This window comes from Ammodytes marinus (genome assembly GCF_949987685.1).
Source record: "Ammodytes marinus genome assembly, chromosome: 7".
Lineage (NCBI taxonomy): Eukaryota > Metazoa > Chordata > Actinopteri > Uranoscopiformes > Ammodytidae > Ammodytes > Ammodytes marinus.
In genome coordinates, this window is record NC_137211.1 from 22,744,961 (window position 1) to 22,761,404 (window position 16,444).

The window sequence follows — 16,444 nt, forward strand, 5'->3', positions numbered from 1 at the left end:
TTCTATAAAATAATACAACCCCCACTCTTAGACTTTTCAGGCTTTACCCATTTTCTCCAATTTCTCAAGCTGCCACAGTCAGCGGTTTTAGATTATCAATGGAGGAAAAAGCGTTTTTGAATTCACTGTTTAGGTTATCATTGTTTTGCACCCTTTTCCTGAAATGCATGTGTACTTCAAGTCATACTTGTACGTGTACTGTTGTTTGTAGCCAGTGCTCTAAGCATACAGTCAGGGTTACAACTGAAGCCAGTCTCAACAGCCTCATGTCTTCCTCAGAGATGACTTGGTGTAATAACAGTGGGTGGGATCAATAGAACTGAGTGTTAATGTTTTACCTCTTCCTCTCTCTCTTTCTCTCAGGTCCTGGTGGTGCAGCACTAGCTACCTCTGAACTGGATTCACTTCCTGTCTCCGATTTATCAGCCGCCTTTGTCCCGCTCGCCCCTCTCTCCATCCGTCAATCATCCCTCCATCCCCGTTTGTCAGTCTATCTGTCCGTCAGCCTGTCTGCCCGTCCGTCCATGGACTGGCCGTGACCCTGGAGGGAGGGGGACCGAAACGAGGAAAGAGCGGAGTCGCAAAGGAGACCAAGGAAAAGATAAAGCTGGATTCATTCAGACGCCACCCCTCTGAAGTGCGCCTGTTCGCTATCCTTGATCCCCCTCACCCTCCGCCTCCTGTTATGGAGAATTAAAGGAGCAGTGGGAGGCCCGAACAGTGAGGACGAAACGATAAACTGCTTAACGCCTTCGTTGCCCTTAAATAAGGTTAAAAAAGGGTTTTAGGTGTACCATTTTTATTGCACATTTTTTTATATTAGAAAATCGAGGCAGAAGTGAGATTCTGAGTGTTGAGCACATGAACAGCCCTCCACAAAGTAAACGAAAGGGGAACTGAGTGGAGGACGGACTACAGAGAGAAAGGAGGACCAAAACGACAGGGAAGAACCTTACTGACATGTCGACGACAGCCACCATGGGTGAAATGGCAAACAGCGCGGTGGAGTTTTACCCCAAAGGGACAAAGGGAGGAGGAGGCAGGGCAGATGTCAGTGGTGCAGGGGGAGACTTTGGGGTCACACTGATGGAGCTCAGAGAGCTGATGGAGCTGCGAGGGAACGACGCCCTGCAGAAGATCCAGGAGAGCTACGGAGACACAGACGGGCTCTGCCAGAGACTACAGTGCAACACGTCTGACGGTGAGCTGGCAAGGACAGAGGAACGCTTGAGCTGCTCCACCGGTGGATGAAAGAATGGGTGGATTAATAATGTAGGAGTAGATGGCTAGATGGATGAATGGATGGCAGGGTCACACATAAACACCACACTATGAACGTGCCTGATTTCTACGTCTGTATCATTAGTTCAAACAAATGGTGCGCCGGATCCCATGTGGTCACGGTCCTTCTATAAAAACATTACACTAACTCGTCGACAAACTCTTTTTATACGTATGCATTCTAATGCACAATAGACTGAATTGAGACATGCGTCACACAGCTCAAACAGGCGGAGGCAGGTGAAGTGAAGGCTCAGGGTGTAATCCTGTCGGATGCACGGAGAACCTGGGTGGACAAATGGATTGATAAATGGATGGAAAGCGGATAGAGTAAATCAATAAACGGATGATGGAGTAAAAGTGAAATTATTGCAGACACAGTGTCTGTAACTGTGGGCTCATCATGGAACCGCAACTACTTTCTCTATTCTTTTTTAATAATGTTGGGCTGCCTTATTTCCACATGTATGCCAAACATTTTCTACATAAAATTACTCAACTAAATAAACAATCATTTAAAATCGACAATTAATGTTTTTCATAATCTGGTTGAACATTTTCTGGTTTCACCCTAGCAGCTTTTATTCAGGTTTTTTATCTCTGTAAATTTAATTAATCTGGGATTAAAATTGACCACTGATTGTTTCCACACTAATCCTGCACATTTCATTGATAACTTTCACCCACACAATAACAAGTTATCACAATTCTGCCAATCAAAGATTTGTAATGGCTCCTGAGGGCAGCATGTGGGTTTCTGTGTCTGTGTCTAGTGTGTATGTGCACTTGTTGGCTTCTAACAGGGGTGTGGTACCACACAACGCCCACTCATTCAACTAGTTTGTAGCCTAGCAACACAACAGTGGAGAGAAGTTGGCTGGGAAAGTCAGCAAGAGAGAGAAAGATGACTTATAACTGTGAGATGGAGATGGTGAGGAACAGAGAGAGGTAAATAGAGGAATAAGAGAGAGAGAGAAACAGGGCCAGTGTGTGTTTCTGTGAGAGAGAGATGGATAAAAAGTGAGAGAGTTGGTGGGTGTTGAGTTACAGAAAGTCTGTGTTGAGTGTTGCTAATTTGATACTGTTAGCTGATCAGGAATCAGTGGCACAGGTCCCAACAAACCAAACCAAACACACACACACACACACACACACACACACACACACACACACACACACACACACACACACACACACACACACACACACACACACACACACACACACACACACACACACACACAAAGACAAAGACTCATGTATCTGCAGTTGTCCCTACAAAGCACAGTTGGCAAACAACACACACACACACACACACATACACACACACACACACACATTGACGCTGCTTTCCGCACACTTGGTCGGGTTCTTTTGACTCTGCTGACTTTGCAGGGACACTGTGTAAATGCAGTCTATTTAACTACATGTGGTGTCACCTGACAAACCTGCCAAACACGGAGGAACAGAGATGTTGTAGAAATCTAATGTCATTACTAGAAGCATTGTCTGCTCAAACTTGTTACCTATCATTCTGAAAATTGCAGACTGTTGATATTTTCTGCTCCAGATCTGAAACAGTCGAAATTCCGACGAAGGCTGGGGTACGTTAGAGGAGGGGTCAGATAGATAGAGAGAGAGAGAGAGAGAGAGTATAGAAATACTTCTGCCAACGGAAATGCATATTGAAACAGTACTGTATGACACACACACAGGGCATACATACCACCACACACATACATTATGATGATGCCGAGCATTATGTGTAAGATGATACACAGAGCAGGGGGGGGGGGTGAGGGGGTTAAACCAATGCATCTCTCTCTGTTTCACACTCACTGAGATACGGATACCACAGCACTGCAGTATGAGACCATTATATCCACACTGAAAAGACAGAAAGGAGGAGGAGAAAGACGGAGTGAGAGTGTGTGTGTGTGTGTGTGTGTGTGTGTGTATGTGTGTGTGTGTGTGTGTGTGTGTGATGGTGGGGGGGGGGGGGGGTGAGGAGAGAAAGCTAGAACAGCTTGCCGCATTGTCAAGGACACATCAAGGGGAGATTGAGAGAGGGAGAAAAAGAGGAGAGCCAACGAGAGGATGAGGAGGAAGGGAGTGATGGAGGGATGAACGAGTGAGGGAGAGAAGGAGGGATGGAGTGAAAGTAGGGGGGTACAGCTTGCTACTATTACTCAGCATAAGGTTGCCTGTTTTCTCCCTGCCTTGGCTCTACCCTGTTGAACGTCATATTGCCACACAACTTTTCAGTCGGTGTTGGGAGCTACACATGGCTCCCTGCGGCAAGCACAATGGACCGGGATGGGTCCACACACACACACACACACACACACACACACACACACACACACACACACACACACACACACACTCACACACACACACACACACACACACACACACACACACACACACACACACACACACACACACAGGTTAACAGAAGCAAAGATAGTCACCGATCTTGGCCTACCACAACATACAGAGTGATGCCCCCCCCCCCCCTCCGAAATATCAGAAAAATAAAAAAAATAAAAAAGACAGTTCTGCTCCAAACCTAGCTCACTGGAGGAATGACATCACCTGTTGCTGGGCAGAAACCTGTTAGATACAGGAAGCCATCGACCTGATATCCTGGTCACCATGGAAACTGAATCATGTAGGGGTGAGGTTGAAGGGGAGAGGAGAGGGGGATGGAGATGAAAGAGAGAGAGAGAGTTTGCAGGCAGAACTGTAAACTTGGAGATAGCAGCCTTTAAAAATATATTTAACTGTTTGAAACAGATTTTCGGTATAGGCTGGAGAACAGCTTTTGGCTCCTTTGGGGTTGAGTCTTTGTGCTGATTTTGCATGTGTGTAACAGCAGTGAGTGTCTAATGTGTCCTAGTGATAAACAACTACCTTCTAAAACAGTGCCTTCCTCGTAGGAATTCATTCTACAAGTTTATGAATGGAAGTGAACTTGTGAATGTGTCTGCCTTGTGAATGTGTGCAGACGGCTTTTGGTTTTTATCACGCCATTAACAGAAATAACTTTGCTATCACCTCAGCAGCCTCATTTTCATCCCTGTGTCTGTCTTCCCTGTTGCCTGTCTCACTGCCTCCCTCTCCGTCTGTCAGGTCTCAGTGGGGACCCTGCAGACATGGAGCGTCGGAGTCAAGCGTTCGGCCAAAACTTCATCCCCCCCAAGAAGCCCAAGACCTTCATGGAGCTGGTGTGGGAGGCCTTACAGGACGTCACTCTCATCATCTTGGAGGCTGCTGCCATCATCTCCCTATTCCTCTCCTTCTACCAGCCTCCTGGAGGGGACGCCGAAGGTGTGGACAGGGTTTTTTTTTTTGGGGGGGGGGGGGCAAATACATTGGCAGTGACAATGTGACAGTAACAGTGTGAACACCAAGCCACCTCTTGTTTGAAAAAAAAAAATAAAATAAAAAAAAATATATATACAGTATATATATAGGGGAAGGTGGGGTGATTTGTGCATTTTGGAAGTTGCAAAACCCATTGTTTCTAGAAAACCGTGGAAGAAATTGGAAATGTGACCACATATTTAAGAAGAGCCATCCATTTGACTCATCCTGTAAAGAAGGGAGACACAAGGAATAAGATATAAGCACATTTAAGCTCAAAAAACTGTGTTTTGCCTTTCAAAGTAAAATTTCCATGATCAAGGTTTTTTGATTATTGTGTCTGAACAATTATAGACACGTTTGAAAACATTTGACACATGTTTTAGTGCTTTGGTATGCTACATTTTGAGTCTATATAATTAGCACAATGTCAACCCTAAATTGCTGCATCATGCCTATTATCCAAAATTCTGGGGATGGGGTGATTTGTGCGCAAGGGCCTGGGTGAGTTATAAGTAAGTAAGTAAGTAAAATGTATTTATAAAAGCACATTTATGACAGTTTGCACTGTCCAAAGTGCTGTACATAGTGCATTCAGTAGGTAAACAATGAAGGTAAAATAACAATAACCAAAATAAAAGACGTAAAGCCCATACATCCACATAAACACAGATAGTAGTGCAGAGGTAAGTAAGTAGTGCAGAGGTTAATGGGGAGGAAACACCAGGGTGTACATATGGGTTTTGAGCCTTGATTTAAAGGCAGAAATGTAGGGGGAATCACATTTGTCAGGTGGCAGTTGGTTCCACAAGCACGGAGCAACTAGTGCAAAGTACATTTCTGAGAGTTGTGCCAGTGGCATGGCTGTATACGCTGGTCACCAAAAGAAAGTGATTGTCTACAGTAGCTCAGAAGAGAGTGACATCTCAATTCCACTTAACGACACCACTGATGAGAGTTCAGATGGCCAGAAAGATGATGATGGTGACTTTGTCATTGTGACACAATGACGCACAAATCACCCCACGTAGTGGGGTGATTTGTGCGACAAGACAACTTTTTTTCCGAAAGCTATATTTCTTAAACAGTTTATTCCAGATCCAAAGTTTTTATTGCCAGGGATGCACAACATCCTGAAATATATGTACATATTTGAGTTGGAGACATAACTGTCAAGGCCTCACTTTAAAATCACTTTGAGTAAAAAGTTGCACAAATCACCCCACCTTCCCCTATATATACAGTCATATGAAAAAGTTTGGGAACCCCTCTCAGCCGGCATTATAATTGACTCTGATTTCACAAAAAAAATATAAAAGTGGTATGTCTTCAATTTACCAGGAACAGCTAAATACTGGGATGTTTTCCAAACAAAGATTTTTTGAAAAGCAGTATTTGGTTGTATGAAATAAAATAAAATGTGAAAAACTGGCTGTGCAAAAATATAGGAACCCTTGTGGTTTTGTTGATTTTAATGCCTGTAACAGCATGTAAAACTGATGACTTTAAACACAAAGTTGGTTGGATTATGTTGTTAAGCCTTGAACCTCATAGAAATGTCTGTTTAATCATGAGAAAATGTATTTTAGGTGCCTAAATGCAAGTTGCACTTCTCTTTGACTCTCTGCTGAAGTGAGACAGAATGGGATCATCAAAACAGCTCCCAAAAGATCTGAAAAACAAAGATTGTTCATTGTCATGGTTTAGTGGAAGGCTGCAAGAAGCTTTCCCAAAGGTTTCAATTGTCAATTTCGACTGTAGGGAACGTTGTCAGGAAATGGAAGGACACAGGCATAGTGGCAGTTAAACCCAGGCATGGCAGACCAAGAAAAAAACAGGAGCGGCATAGGTGGAGGATTGTGAGAATGGTTGCACACAACCCACAGATCACCTCCAAAGACCTGCAAGAACATCTGGCTGCAGATTGTGTATCTGTACATCGTTCAACAATTCAGCGCAATTTGCACCAAAACATCTGCTTTTTATAAAGACCAAATAACTTAATTTTTGTCTCATCAGTCCAAAGCATTTTCTTCCAATATGAATCTGGCTTGTCTAAATGAGCTTTTGCATACTCCATGCAACTGTGTCTGTGGCGTGGGCGCAGAAAGGGCTTCCTTCTCATCACCCGGCCATACAGATATTTTGGTGCAAATTGCACTGATTTGTTGAACCATGTACAGATACACAATCTGCAGCCAGATGTTCTTGCAGGTCTTTGGAGGTGATCTTTGGGTTGTGTGCAACCATTCTCACAATCCGCCGCATATGCCGCTCTTGTACTTTTCTTGGTCTGCTAGACCTGGGTTTAACTGCAACTGTGCCTGTGTCCTTCCATTCCCTGACAACGTTCCTTACAGTAGAAACTGACAATTGAAACCTTTGGGAAAGCTTCTTGTAGCCTTCCCCTAAACCATGACAATGAATAATCTTTGTTTTTAAGATCTTTTGGGAGCTGTTTTGATGATCCCATTCTGTCTCACTTCTGCAGAGAGTCAAAGAGAAGTAGAACTTGCATTTAGGCACCTAAAATACCTTTTATCATGATTAAACAGACCTTTATATGAGGTTCAAGGCTTAACAACATAATCCAACCAACTTTGTGTTTAAAGTCCTCAGTTTTACATGCTGTTACATGCATTAAAATCAGCAAGACCACAAGGGTTCCCATATTTTTGCACAGCCAGTTTTTCACATTTTATTTAATTTCATAAAACTAAATACTGCTTTTCAAAAAATCTTTGTTTGGAAAACATCCCAGTACTTAGCTGTTCCTGGTAAATTAAAGACATACCACTTTTATCTTTTTTGTGTGAAAGCAGAGTCAATTATAATGCCGGCTGAGAGGGGTTCCCAAACTTTTTCATATGACTGTATATTAATGCATATACTGATACCGAGTGAGCCCTTTGTTCCCACTGCCCGATAGACCCACAGCCTGATGGTACCACAACCCTATATTCCTGAAATTTGCGATTCGGTACAGGCATCACAGCTGGGTGGTTAGGGTTAGGGTAATGGGAAACAGGGAGAGGTTAGAATAGGAGTGAGACTGACACACACACACACACACACACACACACACACAGAAAACTATTCTCTATTATATAGTTAGATTACTTTAAAATGTGGGACCATCGGGCTGTGGGAACATAGACACGCTCCCATTGATAAGCGCTAACGTATGGCAAAAGGTAAATAATACGCACCGATACATTGGCCGAGTGTTTTGGGTGGGGGAAGATGGATGTGTATAGCAGGGACGGTGATTGATGGAGAGAAACAGAGGGGGAGATATTTAGGGAGGTGAGGAAAGACGAATCATCATCAGCTCATACATATCGCCTGGTCGTTAGTGTCCTGCTTTGAGAGGGAAAGCAGGAATGAGGCCTGGTGGAAGTTAAGGATGTGGGAAGAGAATAAAAGGAAGAAATAGCTGAGGTTGAAAAATATTTTCGGCTGTTCGTAAAAGCAAAGTGAGAGCTAAAGAAAAGGGAGAAGGGTGAAAATGAAGTCATATAGAAGTAAAATAGGCCTATTCTAATTTGGCTCAACAGTGTGTCCACAAGTTACCTTTAAAATGCAGTGTATTAGTAAGCCAAGTAGAGAAGGGTATCTGCTGATGAAATCATCTTAGAAAGCAAATTCTGTAGATGGTGTTAATGAATCTATGTATTTGAGACTTTGCTCCTGTTCATGGTTAAAAGATGAAAATGCACAAACCAAAAGAATCGTGTAACAACAAACAGTGGAGAGCCTTATTGTTGCCATTAGCTTTCTGGGTCTCTTAACCGCAGTGAAAGTTCACACCAAAGAGGAAGTGGGCCCCACCAACAGGAGGAACAAATATGGCACTGTGGTTCTGTCTGAAACCACACAGAGCATCCCCAGGAAAACAGCAGCACACAGGCACCATCCTCACGTCCATTTTGTAAGGCAGAGGGGTGCAACACAAGCTTTGTAGTCAGGTGCTCAATGGCATGAACTTTTCTTTTTGAATGTATGTGTTAATTGTAATTAATCATATGATAATTAACACACAAAAAAGCTGCAGCGTCAAACCTCAACCATACAGTTTGTTTGAGCTCATTCCTAACGGTTTTTCCTTGGCTCATGAGGTTTTGATATGTGTCTTCTGTCAGCTTTGGTGTTGGTGGTCAACTCATTTATTTATATCTGGATCACAGATTTAGCCTTTAAAATGTACCTTTCCATCTTACATTTGTTAACTTATGGGAGAGATAGCGTACCTATCCTAACTACACTGAGCAACAGGTGTTTTCGCCAGGTTAAATATTGTCTCTGTCAGTTTTGATTTTGTAGCCGTGTATAAAGTCTTACCATCGGTCCTTTCATTCATTCCCCATTCCAGCATGTGGGAACTTGTCGGCGTCCGCAGAGAGTGAAGAGGAGGGGGACACTGGCTGGATTGAGGGCGCGGCCATCTTGCTGTCTGTGGTGTGTGTCGTCCTGGTGACGGCGTTTAACGACTGGTCTAAAGAGAAGCAGTTCCGGGGTCTGCAGAGTCGGATCGAGCAAGAGCAGAAGTTCACTGTCGTGCGGAAAGGAAATGTCATCCAGATCCCTGTGTCCGACATGGTGGTGGGGGACATGGCCCAGGTCAAATACGGTAAGGGCATCTCCTCAATCGCTCAATTGTAGAAAGAAAAAAAACGAAGCAGCTTACAAATACTTTCACTACCGATGAGTCCGTTTATATATTTTTTTAATTGAATGATGAATTGTTCACCCTACAGAATATTTTCCCCCAAAAAAAGAACAACAACGTTTTTTTAACAAACGTCACCTTCAGAGACTCTTATTTTGAAAACCCTGGTAATTTCAGTATTTTTTTTAACGACTGACTCAAAATTATAAAATTGGGGTTAGCCAGCTTGTGTTGGACAACAATTATACATCAGATCTTTTTACAAGGAAATTGTAAAATTGTTGCTGCATCCAAAGGTATAATAATGCTGTGACGTCGCAAACTTTCATTATTACTACCTGTCCTTAAAGCAATAGTTTGATGTTTTGGGAAATATCCTCATTTGATTCACAAGAGTTAGATGAGAGGGACGATTCCACTCTCATGTCTGTGCGCTTAATATTAAAGCATCAATATGTATCATTTCAGTTAGGTGGACTTTGGTGCCAACTAAAGGCTCTGAGTGCAACTGCACTGTTGTAAAACACATATGGGGCTTTACCTTTTCCCATAGAGACAATGTCAATCAGTCACAGTTTCTGGTAGGTCACAGATGTCGGTGTAATAGATTTGTATGTATATGTAACATTATTCAACTGTTTAACTTGATGGCGAAATGGCTAACGTTACATTGGAGAGGGTAATTTATTACATGCTAACGTAAGTTGAAGTAGGTTTGTTACTTTCCAAACTTACAAAGCTCAGTTGAATATCAACCAGAAAGAGACACTTTTTGCCGTAAGATGGATGTATGCATCTATTTGTATGCAAATCTGAGACATAACTTGGATAAGATGACCATCGGCGTCGGACATGCAGCACACTATTTCGTAGAGCTTTCACCAACGTGTGAAAGCCTGTCCAATATTTACTCTATCCGGCTTCTTTCTCGGTCACTTTCTCTGTTTCTGTATTGTGGGAATGGGACAGATGCCATTCTCCCTATTTGAAGTACTATCAGACCAACTTTGAAACTGTTTCTTAAGGTAGAAAAGTAACATGTTGTTGCCTTGAGTGGCAGGTAATTAGCCTAGCTTAGCATAAAGACTGGAAGCAGAAGGAAACAGCTAGCCTGACTGTCCAAGGACATGAACAAGAAAGGGGAATCAAACAGTGTCATGTACACGTCTGTGTTTAGGGGACCTGCTGCCGGCTGATGGTGTCTTGATCCAAAGCAACGACCTGAAGATAGATGAGAGCTCTCTCACAGGAGAGTCTGACCAGGTAGACAAATCTGTGGACAAGGACCCCATGCTGCTCTCAGGTTTGTTTTCACATTTTAGTTTTTTACTGTTACTGCCACCCTGGTTCTCATAGGAAGACATTATGCTTATTATGGGATAGACACAATAACTCAAGCCTGAACATCATGAAACATAAAATATCAAAATGGCACAAACACCTGACAAATTGCAGTTGATAAGTATTGCTTCAGTTAAACTAAAATGCTATGTTTTTGTTTGGGGTCAGAGAGGTCTTAATTGAACCTTTCCAGGCCATGTGTTGTCCAATGCCTGTAGTGGATGTGGAGAAGTAGGAGAATATATGCTCCACCACAGCATCACAGACTTTGTGACTTAAATACTGTACATTTTATTATCAGGTATAAATGCTAATGCTAGCTAAATGAATGCAAAATGTATCTCAATCCATCGCTCATTTAGCATGAATGTGTATTCCGAGTGACAAATCCACAACTAATCATCACCTGATTTAGTAACGCGCGTCAGAGCTTAGAGTCTCAGCGTTTATGAATTTTGAAATTCTGTCAGGACTTGGTGAAGACCAAAAGAAAAGCTGCTTTGTGTCCGTTAGATGTGATAGTGTGAAAGTAAGCCACTGTTAACTGTTAGCTGCTAGCAAAGTGCTAATATGCCAATGTTGAAAAACCCTGCCATCCATTCAGTCAGGTTCAAAACAGGTTGGAGGAATGTTCAATAAAATAGCTTTGTGACTGCGAAGAAAATTAAACGCGTAAGAAGAACCGGTAACACTTTACAATAACTGGGTACATTAATAAACTGTTAGTTAATGCTAAGTTAATGCTATCAATGGTTAGTGAATGCCTATTAAGCATTAAGTAAATGTTAATTATTAGTTATTATGGGTTAGTTAATGCTTAGTTTACATTCATTAAGCATTTACTGAGCATTTATTAACAGTTAGGTAATGCTTTTATGGTTTTTATTAAGCAGTTCATTAATGTACCCTTCTTGTAAAATGTTACCAAAGAACCTATAAGGAATCTCTCAATGCAATATCATCAGGTTGTTGTTTCATATCTGTGACCACTTGGGGGTGCCACTTTTGCAAGGACCACTGGCCTCTCAACCGAATCTAAAGCAGTGATCTTTTTGGATGTTCAGGTACCCATGTGATGGAGGGTTCAGGCAGGATGCTGGTGACAGCTGTGGGCGTCAACTCGCAGACAGGCATCATCTTCACTCTGCTGGGTGCTGGAGAGATGGAGGAAGAAACAAAGGAGAAAAAAGGTAAGTCAAAGAGAGGAATCAGGGGAGAGACAGTACATACAGTATACAAAAAGAATTGTGTTTTCCACTGTAATGAGAGAAAGAGAGAGAGATGTGTGTTGAAGAAACTAGTGGAGAAAATAAACAGATGCTAAGAAAATTCAGGCAAGAGTCGAATCTTGCTCAGACATCTTCATGGAGGAATACTTGAAAGTGCTCTCGGGTTTATTGAACAGACCTACAGTATATCAAGCACAGGCCCAGGGGACTGTTGGGTTGGGGCATCTTGTTGGAAACTAAATCAAATCATTGTCAAAGGAATGCAAAAGTGATGGACTCAAGATGAACTTCAAACAGATGAAAAAACACAGAAATGACCACGCAGCGGCTCAAGAGACGCACAAAAAACTACAAACAGATATTTCGCAAATATTCATAAAGCATCAGGCACACAAAGAGAGGTTGGACTCCAAATGACCACAATGGCATTCACATGATCACAGACTCAAGATCACCACAAATACACGCAAAGCAATCACAAAAAAAAAAAAAAACCTTAGAGCATAGACACGAAAATCTAAAACTACCTTGTGAGGTAGAACTACGACAAAGACGTGTAAAATTACAATAAAGCCACGCAATATGACCATAAAGAGATGTAATCAACTACACGTTGATTCATCATGATCACAAATAAAAACAAAGACAGCCACAAACAGCTACACAATGACCATAAAGAGATGAAATACAACCATATAAAGGATAGTATGAAGTTGAACTACGAGTGACACGAGTATTGTCTCATAATCTGTCCACGCTCACACATCGCAGAATGCTTGTGCGTCTCTGTGTGTGTGTGTGTGTGTGTGTGTGTGTGTGTGTGTGTGTATGTGTGTAGAGTTAGTCGGGTGCCTAACTGATTTCGGATAAGAGCTTTAAGAGGAAACACACCAGTTTAACCTCATGGATAATTTAGCCCACATCCTCTTCACTCTGTCTCACATTCTCTCTCCTGCCTTTACAGCTTTGTTATCTCTCTCTCTCTCGCTCTCTCTCTCTTTCACACACACACACACACACACACACACCGTCCCTTGTTTACCCCACTCCTGTGGGCTCTTTCATTTTCTCTTTGCTCTACCCTGTTTCTCCTTCTCTCCCTTAATATAATCTGAAAGAGAGAGAGAGAAGTAGAGAGAGAGAGGGAGCGAAAGAAAGAGAGAGACAGAGAAAAAGAGAGGCTGCAGATTGAATCAATTATTGAAAGAGCAAGGGGAGCCAGAGAGATTCGGGGAAGAGTGTTGTTGGGCGGTCAACGAACGAAGCATTAGTCCAGTGCTTCTCAATTATTTTCTGTCATGCCCCCCCTAGGGGACAGAAATTTTTTCGCGCCCCCCCTAAATTGAAATACTATTGAGAACCTGCCAATATTTATTTATTTATCTGTACAAAACCACTGTATGAGTTTCTGGCACGAGCATTCTGCATACAATCACCTTATTATCAAATTAGATAACAAAAATTAGCTGAGATAACTTCTGCAGCAAAAACATTCAAAGTTCAGTTTATTAGCTCAATTTGTAAAATTTAAACAAGACTGCTCAGTCTGTGTGAATCTCAGGACAGAGAAACAAGAGCAAATGATTCACTGAGGTTTGCATTTCATTCAAAACATTTTTAAACTGTAAACATAGTTAAGGTGGTGTTTTTTTTATTATTATAGGCCAATAGGCCTTCTGTCATGCGATAACCAATAATTCATTAACGTTATTATTAGTCTACTTGCTTGATTTCTTTTTAAATAACCTACAGAGACACTTGGACATTTATTTACTGCAAATCGCGGCCTTTCGCGAGGATATGACCATACACAAGCACACACAGCGCTTGCTAGCACTAAAAAAAAAAAAATTAAAAAAAAAACTTTTTTTTTTGTCAGTTGGAAATCAAGGCAGCCCGCGCCCCCCCCTGACAACTCACGGCGCCCCCCCAGGGGGGCGCGCCCCACCATTTGAGAAGCACTGCATTAGTCTATGCTCACATTTGTTTTTTGGACAGGGCCCTGCAGTCAGAGCGGAGCTGAAGACAACAACAGAAGCTAGCCATACTTTCAGAAGCACTTTAGTTTAATATCATTACCAGAGCCATTCATCCCGGGCCTCCCTCTCTCTACCACTGACTGCACCTCTCACTTCTGCATGGGAATGTGTGCGGCATTGTTGGCCTCTGGAAAAAGGAGAAAACATCTGTGTTATCCCAGCGTACAGAAATTGACAGAAACTAATTAGTGCTTATTTTCCTGAAAGAATGCCAGTATTAAGTCTCATTCTATTTTCCGAAGTGTTAGCCGTGCATTGTACTCAGCACAGTAGCCCTTTGTGGACTCGACTGGATCATTCAGACAGGCATTTACTGGAGGCCCATACATTATTCATGAGACTTCTACAAATGCCATAACTGGTTAGTTTTTCCTCGTGCGATGTGTGTGTTTGCTATGGGGCTGTTTACGCTCTTCCTTAATCTGTCTCAAATTTTTTCGAGATTGAGGCTGAATTCAATTATTTTTGTTCGTTCTACGCTGTCACATTCACTCGTTCTACTTCCTACTGCCACCGTGGGCACAAACACATTTAATTGTTTTTTTTGTTCTTCCTTTTTTTGCCCTCTTTCGTTTCCCCCTTTTTGCCCAAATCCTCTCATGTGCCTCCCACCAAAACTTTCCTCCCCTCACAAACCCCCCAAACAGAGGACAGTAATCAGTTGCCCGTCTCTACAGATGCCAGTCACAGCACAGTCACCAATGGTATGTGAGCATAAAGTTGTCTGCCCCGCCCCTTTCCTCAGCCAAGGATTGACCCCAGTATACGGGGCAGTTAAAGTGACAGTGACCTATGATGGAACTTGTATGAAGATGTGTGCACCTTTATTGCTCTTCCCTTGAGTATTGCTTCTTTGTGCCTTTTCTGTTTATGGAAGTGTTACTTTGTCTTAAAGGTGGAGTCAGTCAATTCTGGCGACAGCTTGTTGTCAAAATAATTTTTTGTTCAAAAATCAGTGAATATCTCTTCATGATCCGCTATGTGTCTGTTCTGTGTGTTCGCTGAAAAATATCCAGTATTACACAGCATAGGCTCTGTAAAAGGGCTTGTTGCTAGCTAGGGTGGGCCCACTTTGTTTACATACCCTTTTTTTACATGCCTGTTTACAGAGCCTAGGCTGTGAATTAACACTAGATCCTTTGTTTAGCCGACACACAATACTGACAGGTAGTGGATCGTGTGTAGATTTTCAATGATTTAGACAAAAACTAAGAGTTTGACAACAAGCGTTCTCCAGAATTACTGACTACACCTTTAAGAAAATATGAAAGCTGAAGAGTCGGTGCCTCTGAATATGCACACTTGTCATAAATGTTTGTGGTGCTATCCTCTTATCTTTACCTGTACATGTGTCTAACTGACCCTCCCTTGCTCTCAGGTAAACAACCCGACGGAGCCGTGGAGAACAATCAGAACAAAGGTAAACGCTTAATGATGTGTCTAAAATGTGTGAGTCGTGTGAGGTCTGCAAGCGCGGTGCTGAACAAATGTATGTTGTATGTGTGTGTTTCAGCCAAGAAGCAGGATGGGGGTGTTGCCATGGAGATGCAACCCCTGAAGAGTGCAGAGGGAGGGGAGGTGGAGGACAGGGAGAAGAAGAAGACCAACATACCCAAGAAGGAGAAGAGCGTGTTGCAGGGCAAGCTCACCAAACTCGCCGTTCAAATCGGCAAAGCAGGTGAAGAACTGTCTCTCATCATCACACTTTCTAGACATCATCACACAAAGTTGTGAGAGAAAGTTTCTTCCTGAATACGATGGATTAATTGTGTGAAACTTTGCACATGAGGTGTGAAGAGTCATAGGTAGGATTACGTTTCATTGAAACTCCTACTAGGAACTTTTAAATGTTTATGAAACAGTCTAATTTTTCCTCCGATGATTATAAATTATCCGTAATAGCACCCGAGACCATCTGCAAAAACTATTTAGCTATTTTTATATAGCTATTATTTTATTGCTTGTGTACATTCTCCTCGGAACCTAGACAAAACGATTTACGGCAGGCAGATCGGAACATCCTGTGTTTGTGAGCGATACAAAGTCAAAGTTGACTTTGCTTCACCATCGTCATATTACCATTATTAATCTTACATAGTCACATATAAAGCACATAACTTCATCAAGTAGCATCCTCTGATCTGACTCGCTTCCAGAACAAAGGCATGCACTGCCGGGGCGCGCTAGCAACGATCTTAAAGACACTGGTGTCCTAAAGACACTACCGCTTTTGTCCAAAGGGGCCGCTATACTCAACAGAAACTGAAAGTTCCTCGTAGCGATTGATGAAACGTGATCATGCAGCTGAAGGAAAGAAGTTGATGATAAAGCACAGTGTGGAAGTGTGCGTCACTGATAAACTGTCTTATTTGAATCTCGTCCACAGGTTTAGTGATGTCGGCCATCACTGTCATCATTCTGGTGCTGTTCTTTGTCGTCAACACGTTTGTCGTTGAAGGTATGTGTGTATACAACTTCCCAACAAACAAACTAACAAACAAGCAAACGCACACACT

The 16,444-nt window shown here is 42.3% G+C and overlaps 1 protein-coding gene across 2 annotated transcripts in view; it reads left to right on the plus strand.

Annotated features, from left to right (window-relative positions):
* Window positions 1–960: 960 nt before the first annotated feature.
* The window catches only part of atp2b3b (ATPase plasma membrane Ca2+ transporting 3b), a gene marked incomplete at both ends in the record, with an annotated part of 35,389 nt that continues 19,905 nt past the window's right edge, over window positions 961–16,444 (plus strand). The window contains 9 exons of one of the 2 annotated variants that reach the window (XM_080030401.1): window positions 961–1,201; window positions 4,417–4,614; window positions 9,023–9,280; window positions 10,497–10,622; window positions 11,725–11,850; window positions 14,576–14,632; window positions 15,307–15,348; window positions 15,442–15,606; window positions 16,315–16,386. In XM_080030401.1, coding sequence (XP_079886527.1) covers window positions 961–1,201; window positions 4,417–4,614; window positions 9,023–9,280; window positions 10,497–10,622; window positions 11,725–11,850; window positions 14,576–14,632; window positions 15,307–15,348; window positions 15,442–15,606; window positions 16,315–16,386 — 1,285 coding nt within the window. The remainder of the gene's footprint in view (window positions 1,202–4,416; window positions 4,615–9,022; window positions 9,281–10,496; window positions 10,623–11,724; window positions 11,851–14,575; window positions 14,633–15,306; window positions 15,349–15,441; window positions 15,607–16,314; window positions 16,387–16,444) is intronic. The other variant, XM_080030402.1, reaches the window with a different exon arrangement.